Source organism: Tauraco erythrolophus, chromosome 27, assembly GCF_009769465.1.
Source record: "Tauraco erythrolophus isolate bTauEry1 chromosome 27, bTauEry1.pri, whole genome shotgun sequence".
Taxonomy (NCBI): Eukaryota; Metazoa; Chordata; class Aves; order Musophagiformes; family Musophagidae; genus Tauraco; species Tauraco erythrolophus.
Genome location: NC_141491.1, coordinates 6002560 through 6015705, shown reverse-complemented (window position 1 = coordinate 6015705; position 13146 = coordinate 6002560). Strand labels below are relative to the sequence as shown.

General features: G+C 59.8%; 1 protein-coding gene across 1 annotated transcript; it reads left to right on the top strand.

The window, feature by feature from the left end:
* The first annotated feature begins 1601 nt into the window (after window positions 1–1601).
* Window positions 1602–12940, top strand: DENND2D (DENN domain containing 2D). Its single transcript, XM_086627299.1, has 12 exons — window positions 1602–1656; window positions 5202–5386; window positions 5892–6004; window positions 6202–6271; window positions 7415–7492; window positions 7587–7727; window positions 9323–9471; window positions 9633–9810; window positions 10321–10362; window positions 10745–10835; window positions 11287–11526; window positions 12879–12940. The coding sequence occupies exons 1-12, from the start codon at window positions 1602–1604 to the stop codon at window positions 12938–12940; spliced, it is 1404 nt and encodes a 467-aa protein (XP_086483425.1).
* Window positions 12941–13146: the final 206 nt, after the last annotated feature.

Genomic DNA, 13146 nt, shown 5'->3' with positions numbered 1-13146 from the left:
AAATAAGAGAGGAGGGTATCTGGTGTAGGAAATCTGCTCTGCACCGCAAACAGCCCCGCTCCGGCATTAGGGCTGAGAACTGCGCGCAGCTCATCACACCTAAAGGCCTCCTAACCCACAGCCGTGCCCAAAGCCCCTTCTGCGAGTTTAATTACTGCATAAGCACTGCCTAAAAACGGCAGAGGAAATATTAGGGGTGTGAACAGGCTAAGGATGGGAAAAGGGGATTTTTTTAAAAAGATATCACTGGCTTTAAAGAGATTTTCCTCACTGGTGGGTCTGGAGCAGTAAAAGCACCCAGCAAAGCCGAGCAGCTCCGCAGGCATCCCGGCTGCGTGCCCGGGATGGGGCAGCCGCCATATCGCAGCGCTAACGAACTGCTCTCCTTTCCTGTAACGAAGACGGATGGCAACCAGCCTAGAGCCCGAGATTTGGCCAAGGTGCCTCTGAGTCACTCCGAGAGGGGGAACAAATCCTGCCCGATGGAGAAAGGCCAGATGGAGGGAAAGCACAACCCAGCCGGCGTTCCAGAGTGGAGCCAGGACAAGGTCACAGCCGACAGCTGTGGAAACGAGAGCGTGGCGGCATGGTCAGGGCGGCCGGGCTGCCTCCCCGTCATGTCGCAGAGCGGGAGACCCCAAAACCTCCGTCCCACCAAGAGGATGGTTCAGCGTCACCCCCAGCTCCGTGGCGGCTGCGCTGGGCACCGGCCCTGGCACCAACGGGCTCCCGAGGAGAAAAGGGTTTGGAGGAGGCAGGGAGGCCTGAGCAGGGATGCTGGAGGTTTGGGGCAGCTTTGTCCCCTGCGTGTGTCGGGCAAAGTCACCCCTTGTCCGCGAGGTCTCTGCCCCAATTCCCACCCTACTCCAGGTGCTGGAGTGGGGGTGCCAGGCTGCCTCCGCCCCCGGTGCGCCCAGCTTCCCTTCTGCCCAGGGGTTCCCCTATGCCCATCCCTCACCCCAAACAGCTCCCCCAGACCCGAGTTGTGCCCAGGTCCCCACCGGGATGCCCGGCTTCATGTACCAGGGTGCACTCCCGCTCAGCTACCCCCGTGCCCGCTGCTACCGGCACCCCTGTATCCAGGTGCTCCCGGGACCCCCTGCCCAGTTCTCTCGGCTCCCCCATGCCCAGCTCCTCCTCGCACCTTCGTACCCAGGGGTCCTCCCGGCTCCCCCATTCCCAATGCCCCCGGGACCGCCGTGCCCGGGTGCTCTCAGTGCTGCCCGTATCCCTGTGCCCGGTGCTCCTGGCTCTTCTGCAACCAGGTGCTCCCGGCTCCCCCTTTCCCGATGCTCCCGGCTCCCCCCTTCCCGATGCTCCCGGCCCCCCCTATGCCCGGTTCTCCCGGTTCCCGGTGCCCGGCGCTCATCGGGCCTCTCCGGGTCCAAGTGCCCCCGCTCCCGGGGCGGGCTCCCCGTGCCCCGGCCGGTGCCAGGTGCGGCCCGGCCCCCTCCGCTCCTCCTCTCCTCTCCGCCCCGTCCCGTCCCTCCTCCCCCGGGAAACCGAAAACGCGGCAGACGGAAGCCGAGCGCTCCCCGCCGGGCCGCGCCGGGCCGCACCGCACCGCACCGGGGCCGCACCGGAGCCGCGCCGGGGCCACCATGGCTTCCATCGGCAACTTCTTGCGACGGAGCTTGCGGCGCCCCGGCCGTGGAGGTGAGGGTCGGGAGGGCACGCCGGGAAGCACAGCCCCGCGCCGGGCGCCGGGAGGCGCCAGCGCCGGTGCCGGTGCCGGTGCCGGTGTCGGTGTGGGTGTCGGTGCCGGTGTCGGTGTCGGTGTCGGTGCCGGTGCCGGTGCCAGCCCCGGGACTGCGGCTGCGGGAGGCAACGGCTGCCGCCGGAGCGAGGACTTTCCCGGCGGCACAGCGCGGTAACGCCGGGTGGGACCGACGGTACGGGGGGCGGCACCGGCACCGACTCGGTGCCCTCCAGCCCTGCCCGTACGGGCTTGCCCCGCCCCGGGGACTCACCACATCTCCCGGGGCTCGCTCCATCCTCAGGGACGTACCCGCAGCCCCCCGGAGCACATCCCGTCCCGCAGGGTTCAGCCTGTCCCGGGAGCTGCTCCCTATCCCCCGGGATCCTACCTCATCCCAAACCGAGTCCATAGCCCACCCTCCGGAGGGGTTCCCCCGTCCCAGGGGCAGCCCCACGGGCTCCCTGCCATCACGTCCCCAAAAGCTTTGGCAGCCCTTTGCCCGCCGGGCTCAGCGCCGCTGGGCACACCGGAGCATGGCATTGTGGGCAAGGTGGCCACGCAAGCCTTCGCACTGGCCAGGGCACGGCCGTGACACCCCCAGCATCCACGGGGACGCGGTGTCCCTGGACAGGTCGGTGTTGCGGAGCCTTTGGAGAATGGTGCAGAGATCGGCCCTTCGGGATTTGAGAGGTTTTCCGAGATCCAGGATGGATTGTCGGGGTTTTCCGGCCTGTCGTATCTCAGCAGAGCAAGTTGGGGCAACCTGTGGATTTGGGGGGCTCATTGCAACCCCCCCCCGGCTCCGCACTCGGGTCCGTTTTGTGCGGGCTGGCTCTCGCTCCGGGTGCGATTTGTGTTTTTCCGAGCTCGGTGGAAAAGATTCGAGAAAGCAAAAGCCGATTCCTCTCCGCTCGGGGCAGGTGGGCGGCTGCGCGGCGCGGGAAGCAGAGCTCCCCCGCAAACCGTCGTGCCCAACCGGGAGATTTGGGCACGCCGCAGCCTGGCAGTTTTCCGGAAGGAAAGAAACAGGTTGTGCCGCATCTCGCCGTGGCTCTGAGCGCAGCCCTCGGCTGGCAGGAAAACCCCGCGCCGGTCGGGGCAGCTGGTTGTGCAGCAAAACCTCTTTTTCTTTTAACGCCGGCGGCCCCGGCGCCGTTTCCGCATGGGCACATCGCACTGGTGTGGACTGGTGGACTTTGCCCAGCAGAGGGAGGGGTGGAAATCCCCACAGCACCGGCAGCCACTTTCCATCCAGGAGCTGCATGAGCCACCCCGGCTCATTCTCTTCCTCACAGGCGATGCCCCCGCTGCTGGGGGGGCTGGGGGTGGTCCCCAAGTCTTCCCCGCTTGGGCTACGGGAAAATCGTTGGCCAAAGCTCTTGTGACAATGGCTTGTGTCCCTGGGAGACACGAGGGACTGCGAATCCTGCTGGATTTGGGGAGTGCTGGGACCTCTGATGCCACATTAAACCCATCCAAGGCCACGCGACGGTGCACGGCCTCGTACATCCCCGGAGCTCGTCTTCCAGGATCCTGGAAGGATTTAGGCTCTGCCAGCGAGGGCTTTGCGACCAGACCTGGCACAGGGGAGCGCTGCCAGGTGCCGCTGTGGTTTCGGCCGGGCTCGCTGTGCCGGATCGCGCTTTGGGCAGGCGCATGGGCCCGTCTGCGAGAGGCAGAGCCGCAGCGCGGCACGACCCGGCGCCGTGGGTTTTACTGGGCTGTTTGAAACCACCATGGACGTGCTGCAAATCCAGCCCTTGCGCTACAGCCCGTCTTGTATTCTCTGAAGTGCAGGATGGGGCTGGATAGGCAGGATTTAACCGGATTTTCTCCTTGCCCTGGCAATATCCAATGGGAAAACAAGTGAGGATGGGGGACAGCAGCCCTCCCTGCTGCACAGCCCGATTCCCCGGGGTCCCCCCAGCAACAACCCCGGCCCCATGTAGGTGACACTGGGCCACTGAAGCCGTTGCTGGAGCAGCCCAAGGAGGAGCTGCAGAAGCAAAGCGCATCGTGTCCAGCTTTTTTCCCTGGCCCGGAGCACCTTGCTGGGCTGTCACACGGGTGATCCCCACCAAGGACAAACCAGAGGTGTCTGCAGCTGGGTCTCATCCTTGGGATGTTCCTGGGCTTTCCCCTGCTGCAAAGGGACCTCTTCGGGGTGAATTTCACCTTGCCAAGAGGAAGCATTTTGCATACGGAGGTGGAGCAGCCTCGGGCGCACGCGGGGGAGGCTTCGCGCTGTCTCCCCGCCCTGACCTGGGAAAGGCATTTCTGGTGCCTGGGAAGGGACATCCCATGATAGGACTGTGAGTCTCACCTCCTCTGATGAGCTTTCTGCTCCCATCGGCTCCCAATGTCGTGGAGCGAAGGCTGGAAAGGTGTTTCTGGACTAAAGAGGTGGCTACGGAATGGGGGGGATACGTGGGATGGAGTGTCCACCAGCCCTGGTTTCGCAGGAGGATGTTGTGCAGGAGGGAGAGGGATGGTGAGAGCTGCCGGCCGTGCCGTGCCGTGCCGTGCCATGCCAAGCTGCGGCACAACCAAAAGAGCCCAGGTGAGAATTTCATCCCGCCACACATTTATTTTCCTGCCTGTTATTCCTAGGAGCAGCTCAAGCATTTCTGTTCCAGCTTCCCGCCGTAATCAGAGCCGAGACTAAGCCCGGGACAGCTTCAGTGCCAGGAATTGGGGATTTAGAGAGTCATAACCGGCTGCTGGGCAAGAGAAGAGCCATGGCACAGCCTGGCTGCAGCCTCCCACTGGCATTTAACTTCTCTCTTTCCCAGCCCTCGGGTCTCGGCAACCCACCATCATCATCCCCGGGCTCTTGGAGATGCCGGCTTGGGCTCTCCTCACTCTTAGTTCTAGTTTTTCAGGTTGTGACAGCTGCCCTCCCCAACCGGCCGAACCAGAAATGGGATGTGATCTCAGGGAATTGCTTTGCTTTGGGAGCTCTGGTTTAGGGAGAAGCCTCGAGTATCTCGGTTGCTCTCAGCAGTTCCCAGGACTGAGGACAACTGGCAGGGAGAGGTTGGAATTCGTCTTGTTGGAGCCTTTGGAGGTGCTCAAACAAGATCCGTGCCGTTTGTTTGCTGTTTTTTTTCCCCTAAGGGAATAAAATCAACTGCAATAAAAGCATTTCCACACCTTCCCGCAGATGCTTTCTGCAGAGACCATCCGTTCCCCGCTATCCCACGTGCTGGCTTTGCTCTGGGCATTGCACTGCCCTCGCTGGGATGGGGCAAAGGAGGGCTTGGGGTTCCTGATGGCACTTTGATTTTCCCCAAAAGACTCATAAAAGCCATTTCTCTATCCTTTCCATGTCCCCAGATGTTCACTGTCGGGGTCTAAAACACCCTGGGCACCAGGTCTCGTTTCCCTCCAGCTGCTTTGGCTGGTTCATGTGTAGCTCTGCATCTCCTGTCCTGCTGCCAGGACACCTCCTGGCCTTTCATTTCACTCTGCTGGTTTTTGGGGGGGGTTTCTTTGGCTACAGAAGGAAAAGAAGAGGCGTTCGCTGCAGAAAACAACCCCTCACGGGTGCCGCAGGGGAAGCCAGGGGAGCGGAGCTCCGTCCTCGCTTCTGCCGGACAGTTCTTCTTCGAGTACCTGGTGGTGGTGTCACTGAGGAAGATGTTGGATGGACGTTACGAACCCAAAATAACCTACCAGTTCCCAAAGGTATTTAGTCCCGTGTTTTCAGGAAGAGGAGTTTTCTGAATTTAGAGTAAAATGTTGCTCTGTCCCCATCACTAGAGCCAGGGGAGGAGAACAGAAAAATACTCTGAGCCCTGGAGTCGTGGACCCAAACCCCAGGGCTTTGCTTGCCATGGGTTGGGGTTGCTGGGACCATCCGGTCCAAGCCCAGGGCCAGCAGAAAAATCCCAGGGCACTCCCTGGTCTCCTTTCCCAAAAGGGGAGACCACAGCAGTGAAATCACACCTTGGGGAGGTGGCACCAGAGGAGACCCTCTGTTTGGAGAGGGGCCCCTGTGTGTCTCTGCTTTGCCCAATGGGGTAAAAAAGTCAAAAATTGTTTTTTTGGGAGATGCTCATCCAGGGATGTGCAGGCACCTTCTGCTTCAGTCTGAGCTGGGAGTTGCTTTGGGACATGCCCCATCCCACCCCATCCCCTGGGGCTATGGGCATCCTCCATCCCCCTGACTCTTGGCATCGCTTTTTTCCAGCGTGAGAACTTGCTGAAGGGCCAGAAGGAGGAGGAGGAACGTCTCTTGCAAGCCATCCCCCTCTTCTGCTTCCCCGACGGCAACAACAGGGCCCCCGTCGCTGAGTTCACCAGGTACCTGCCCCACTGTGGGGTCTCGGCCACGGTTTCGCACCCCGTGCTGTCGTACCCCTGAGGGCTGAAGAGCCATCCCATCCCCATCCCATCCCCATCCCATCCCCATCCCATCCCCATCCCATCCCATCCCATCCCATCCCATCCCATCCCCATCCCATCCCCATCCCATCCCCATGCGTTGTCTCTCCTTGCAGTGAAACCTTTTCTTTTGTCCTGACCAACGTGGATGGCAGCAGGAAGATCGGCTACTGCAGGCGGCTGCTGGTGAGCATCCCACACCCCTACACCCATCGCTGGGCCGGTGGTGGCCGTGCCACCACATCCCCGTGGTGGGACACGGTGCCTTCTGCCATGCCCAAAGTACGACTCTTGGGGATGTGCCTTACAAAGCCGCTTGCCTTGACAAAGATGATGACGAGCAGCAACCGGGTACCCAAAGGGATCTTTTTGGAGCTTTCTTGTGCTGAGGCGTCAGTTGGATGCTGGATGGAGGAAAGCAGCGTTTGCTGTAGCCCGTGGCTGATCTGAAACACAACCTGGAGATGCAGCAGTTGGGAGGTGCCGTTCCCTGTACTGGTGGTCACTGCCTTCCCACCGATCTCCCACAGCTTCCCTGGCTCCTGTATCTTGGCCGCAGCAGTCAGGACGGCTGCAAATCCCACTCGGGATCAGGATGGAGATTCACGTGTGCCATCGAGGTGCCAAGGAGTTGGGTGCCCTCAGCCCTGTCCCCAAAAATTGCTTCTGAACAGTGGCTGCCTTTCTCAACTCATGGATTGGGCCAGCTCGGGGGCTGCGAGGAGCGGTGGAGGTCTCCCTTGGCTGCTGATTTACTCACAGCCTGCATAAACAGGGGTGTAAAGCCACAGGGCCATACGCCACGGCTTGGTGACTTGCTGGATCCCACCACCCTTTCATTCCCTGGTCAGCCATCCCACTTCTGCACCCAGGGCTGAGCTCTGGCTGTTTGAACTGGATGTCTGGAGGCCTGAAGGTGCAGAGAGCAAACGGACCCAGGATGGTCCAGTTGGAAAGAGAAAAAAAATCCAGGGCACTCATCCTGCTGGTCCCTGTTTCAGTAGGAGGCAGGGTTAGCCCCAAGGGTTGTGGGGCAGGACGTCTCAGAGGACGCGTGTCTGATGGGTAGAAAAGTTTGGGAATATGCCAAAGGGCTTTGCACCAAAGTGATTAACAGCTTTGGCATCTGAGTTGCCTTCTCCGGGCACCCTCTGCTTTTACACCATCAACTGCATCCTCAGGCTGAGCCCCAGCTCGGAAAATCCCCCAGCGAGCGACTGGGAATTTTAAGGGAAGGCGAATGGGGCCAGGGCGGGATCCCTGGGGAGAGCACGGAGCTGGTGCAGTGGGGCTGGGAGATGCTCAAGCCCTTTTCCCATCCTCTTCCAGCCATCCGGCCGCGGTGAACGCCTCCCTGAAGTCTTCTGCATCATCAGCTGCCTGGGCTGCTTCGGGCTCTTCTCCAAGGTAGGGCTGTGGTGGCTCTGGCTGGCACGGCGGTGGCCCAGGCAGCCACTCCGTTGCCTGCTGGGGTTTCCCAGCTCACTTTTTTCTCCCTCAGATCCTGGACGAGGTGGAGAAGAGGCGCCAGATCTCCATGGCGGTGATTTACCCCTTCATGCAGGGCCTTCGGGAATCGCCCTTCCCAGCTCCAGGGAAAACCGTCACCATCAAAAGCTTCATCCCTGAGTCAGGCACAGAGGTTGGTGGGGGCTCAGCAGCACCTCCTGGGCTGCTCCAACACGGGGACCCTGGGCTATCTCCAGGAGCATCCTCCATACCTGCAGCACCCATGGGTGCTCGCTGCAGGAGTGGGTGGTGAGTGGGGCTGCCGGGGACCTCATGCCCTGGGAATATGGGTGCCACCTCCCTCCTGGTCCAAAGATGAGAGCAGCGAGGATGAGGATGGAGCCCATCCGCAGGCGATGCTGCCCCATCTTTGCATCCTTGCGAAGCACCATCTTCGGCAGCCAGCACGGCGCAGGCGCGTGGCAAAGCCTAACCCTTACCTGATCCGGGCACGGTGCCCGCGGGGCTCGTCTCGCCCACGCACAGCCCAGACTCGCCCAGGAACAGCCTTTTCTTTTGCTTTTTTTGCATTTTTTTTCTCTCGTGGCAAAACTGGGGTGGAAAAAAGGGGGAGGATTTGCCTTGGCACCGGGCAAAACGACCTCAGTGCTGAGCATCGCTGGGATGCGTCGTGCCAGGGTGGGTCTGAGAGCGAGATCCCTCATCTCTAGAGCAATTCAGCAGCTGGCTATCGAGTTGCAAGAGGTTTCTTCATCCAGGAAGGCTTGTGCAAGGGCGTCGGAGGTTGCTCAATGCTCTGGCTGCTGGCCAGGCTGCCCGGAGTGGGGCTGGGGCGTGATGGGGAGGGAGGATTTGCAAGGAGGATGTTCTTCGAAAGAGCTGAGCTTTGGGGTTCCAGGCCGGAACAAGTGGAAGAGATCAGTGAGAAAACAGGGAAAGGGGTGAAAAATAACTCCTGAGTACCACGTGAGCTGGGGCTCGGGCAGGATTCGTGCTGGAAAGGGGCTGCGGAGCCCAGCCGAGCCCTGTGATGCTGGCTGGGAAGATGCTTCTTTGCTGGAGAGGCAGCTTGGCACATGGAGGAAGGGGATTTCCCCCCCTCTCCGATGTAAAGCCGGGAAGCAGGGCCAGGATTGTGTCTGGAGCTGCACAGTCCTGTTAACCCTTCAGCGGTCGCTGTCCGGGGCTGCCCACAGCAGGGCAGAGGTAGTGACCGGGTTTGAGAGACTCCTGGCTGGGGCAAAGCCAGCAGAATAGACAGACCACCTGCAAATATCCATGAAATAATTCACTTTTGGGCCATCCTAGCCAGGACGAGGCGAGCCGGCCCTCCCAGAGAGTCTTTTGAGGAAGTTTTTGTGGTTTTTATAGCAGAAGTCATGCCCTCATCCCTCCTCCCTTTCCTGGAAGCTGCTGCTCGCAGATGAGCTGTCAGATGTCGAGGTGGGAGCACGTCCCTGCATATCTCCTGCCCGGGACTTGTGAGCATTGCAGAAAAGAGGCGTTTTTGGTTAAAAAAACCCCAGTGCTCCGCTAAATAAACCCCACGGTGCACGGCACCGCTGACTTCTCCTGCACCCTCAGCGCTGCACAGCCCGGATCTGCAGGCAGGACAAGACGAGGTTCGTCCCTTGCAGGGGGACGTGATGCAGATGCTGCAAACTCCGGGTCATTAATTGTTCTCAGATCACCTTCTCGGGGGGTCAGGGGGGCGCGGGGGGAGCGTTGCACCTCCTGAGCCGGGGTTTGGTGGCTCTTCCTTGGCAGCTCATCGAGCTCACGCGGCCCGTGGATGCCCACCTGGAGCACGTGGAGTTTCAGGCTCTGCTCCAGCGGCTCAGCCCCCACCTCATCCTGCACATCTTTGCCTCCGCCGTGTTGGAGCGACGGCTCATTTTCCTGGCGGAGGAGCTGAGGTGAGTCCTGATCCGTTTGTTTGAAAATAAAATAAAAGAAAAAAACCCCAAACCCTTGAAGGAGCACAGGATGCAGCTGAGCTCAGGGTAGGATGTCCCCTCCGAGCAGTGAAATCCTCTGTCCTCATGCAATGCCACCACGATGGCTCCTTGTCCCGCAGCGCCCTGTCGCAGTGCATCCATGCCGTGGCCGCTCTCCTCTACCCCTTCACTTGGGCTCACACCTACATCCCCGTGGTCCCTGAGTGCCTGCTTGACACCGTCTGCTGCCCCACGCCCTTCATGGTCGGCATCCAGATGCAGCACCTGGAGAGGGTCCTGGACCAGCCGATGGAGGAGGTACTTCATCTGGGCGGGGGAAAGGATCTGGATGGAGTCATGGGTTAGTCTGTGATCCTGGGTTTGGGTTGGCTCTGGGGCTGAAGGTTCTGGTTGTGCCCTTTTCCCATCCAGGGAGGCTGGAGACTGGGGCTTCTTGTATGTCCCCTCCTGTTGGCACCTGGGACAACACCTCCACATCCCCCTTGGTGCTGCCGGCCACCCCCAGGACCCGCAGCCCTGACCCTGGGGGCTCAGGGAGCTGCTGTCGCCCGGGCTGGCTGTTGGCATTGGCCCCACTTTGCAGAAGTGGAGAAAGGCTGCGTGGGGACAAGCCACCGAGCTTGGGGCAAACACGGTCCCTGGATGGATCCCTGGGTCCCCTGCCCAGGTCCCTCCAGCACAGAGGGACCGGTCCTCCTTCTTCCATCCTTGTGGGCTATGGACACGGAGATCTGATCATAAAACGGGTGGGAGGAAGCCTGGCTGCCTTGGTAGGGCTAAGCCTGGTTGCTCTCTGCTCTCTTTCAGGCTCTGATAGTTGACCTCTGCGAAGGGAAGATCCTCCGGGCGGTAGGTCCCCCCGTGCAGGGCGTGGGGGTGGGCTCACCTGGCCTGGGTGGCACTGGGAAGGGCCTCTTTCCACCCTTGGTCCCAGCTACCTGGTGGCCTTCACGTTTTGGGAGGAAGAGACATCTCGGTGTCGCCCACGCAGGGGTAACATCCCACGAAGGGATGTCAACATCCGTTGCATCTCTCTTGTCGTGGGCCAGAGCAGCAGGGTCCGTGTGTTTGGGCATCCCACTCCCAGCATCACTGCAGCTCCCTGCAGAGATGATGAATGAATGAACCCTGCAGAAAGCCCCCGTTGATGGGCTGCACGAAGCGCTGCCCGCGGCCAGCTGAGCCGGGTTCCCACCAGTGCCGGGTACTTCACAGCCCCATTGCCTCCCAGGTCGGCGACGAGGAGGAGATCCTGCCCATCAAGCTGCAGAATGAGATGCTGACGTCTCTGAACAGGCACAACAACAACAACAACGTACACAGTAAGGGCGTCTCTTTTTACATACGGTGAAAGGGATGCGAGCCGCCTTCCGCAGATGGCCAGAGTCCTCAAGTGGTTTCCCTAAAGAGACCTGGCCTGGGATGTTTCTGCCCCAGTTTGCAATAAAATGCAGCCACAGGAGAGAAATCCCTCGGCCTTTCCCTTGTACTATGAAACGTACAAACAGGAACAATTAATTCTGCTGAAAAAAATCCGGTTTTGCCAATTATTTGGCCCACAAAGATGCCCCCACCCTGGGAAGCAAACCCAGCCAGTGCTCCCTCAGCAAAATTAATCCAACCTTCGTTTACTGGCAGAGGGAGGTTTTAAGGACATAATTTCTCAGGATGCAAACAGAGACCGACTGGTGAACTGGCCAGGTTGAAATAGGTCCGTCCTTTCTATGCCCAGAGGTCCCATCCCCACCTCTCATGCTCCGTGTTCTCTTCCAGCATCCGAGCAGGTGAACGCGCTCGTCTCCGAAGCCTTCGTGCAGTTCTTCGTCCGCATGGTCGGCCACTACGCCTCGCACATCAAGTGGAGTAAAAACGGCTCGGGCACCTTCCAGGAGCGAGCCTTCTGCAAAGCCATCGCCTCCAAGACCAACCGCAAGTTCGTGAAGAAGTTTGTGAAGACGAACATGTTTTCCCTATTTATTGAGGAAGCGGAAAAGAGCAGGATCCCACAGGAAGGTAAATGGCCCCATTTCTACTTCCTTCTCCAGTCGAGTGAGTTCTGCAAAGTCCTGGGCTGTTTGGTTAAGGGAAAGAGATGCCCCGTGCCCGGAGAGGGATGCGTCTTGAGGCTGAGGATGCTCAGGACAGCGAGTACCACCCGTTTGCTCTCCACAGCTGCATTTCTCTGTCCTTATCACAATCAAAAAATCCCTGGGTCATTTTAGGCCTTGTCGCTCGACCAGGGACGGGACAGGCTTCCCGAGAGCTCAGTGTTTAGGCAAACATGCCAGTAGCAGTGCAAATATTTGGCTTGGACGCAGGGAGCAGCTGGGAGCTGGCTCCTGCCTGCGCTTTCTGCGAGCCCTGACTCATCTTTGCCACCGGCCCGGGCGCGGACCCATGGCTGGGTTGGTCCTTCCCCTTCCCGGGGATTTACAGGGCACTGGGCAGAGCTGAGCCTCCTCCCAGCCTGGGACAAGGACAAACAGGGGCAGTGGAGGTGGAGGAAGCCACCCAAAACTTCTACTGGTGGTTAAAGACATCCTGGCCTGGGACTTGCCACCCCCGAGGTCTTGCTGCAGTTGGAGAGAGTTTAAGAGGGTGCAGTCGTCGTGCTCTATCAGCAAGTGCCATGTTGAGCAAAGCAAACATCTGCTCGGACGGTGCGGCGTGGCAGTGAGGGGCAGATGGAGCCCGTGGTGGGTCCCTCTGCAGCCTGTCCGGGGACTCGGGGCTCAGCGCTACCTCAGTCTCTGCTTTTTCTGCTCTTTTAGGTCAGACTTTTTATAGAATCGTAAAATCAGGGAATGGTTTGGGTCGGAAGAGACCTCAAAGATCATCCAGTTCCAACGTCCCTGCCATGGGCAGGGACACCCTCCACTACACCAGGTTGCTCAAAGCCTCATCCAACCTGGCCTTGAACACTGCCAGGGATGGGGCAGCCACAGCTTCTCTGGGCAACCTGTTCCCAGGTTATAGGGCAGACATGGACCTGGATCTGCCTGGGGTTGGGAGAGAGGGATGGCACAAGCCCAGCTTTCTCCTTATATCCCCAGTCTACATCACCTTTTTTGGTTGTTCACATTCCTGGGGTCTCACACTTCCTCTCTTCCTTACTGGTTGGAGAGGAAACGCAAAAACTGAAGAGGAGTGAACGCGTGGGTTAAAAACTTCGGCTAACCCAGCATAATAAAGCCCATTTTGGGTAGGTGGGAGGGATGGGTGGAATCGTAACAACTCCCGATTTCACCTGGGTGCCGTTGTCCATAACCCAGCACCGTTCGGCTCCCCAGGACTCGGGCTGTGCACCCCTGGATCCTCCCCAGCCCGAACGCTTACATTTCCCCAACGACCTTTTCTCCCCACAGCGTATTTCCAGCGGAAAATAACAGAGTACCACGAACAGAAGAAGCACCGAAGGGACTCCTGAAGTCCAGCCTGGGAAGCCAGGAGCAGGGCTGAGACCGAGCAGCTCCCTGCCAGCAGCACCACGCTGCACGGACTCAACACATGCCCCATCTGAGGGCAGAGAACACTGGTTTCTGCTGGATCTATCCGCCAGATCCTACCCATCCGTGACTCATGAGATGCGTGGGCAGCACCGAACACCAGTTTCTACCTTTTCTTTTTCCCTCA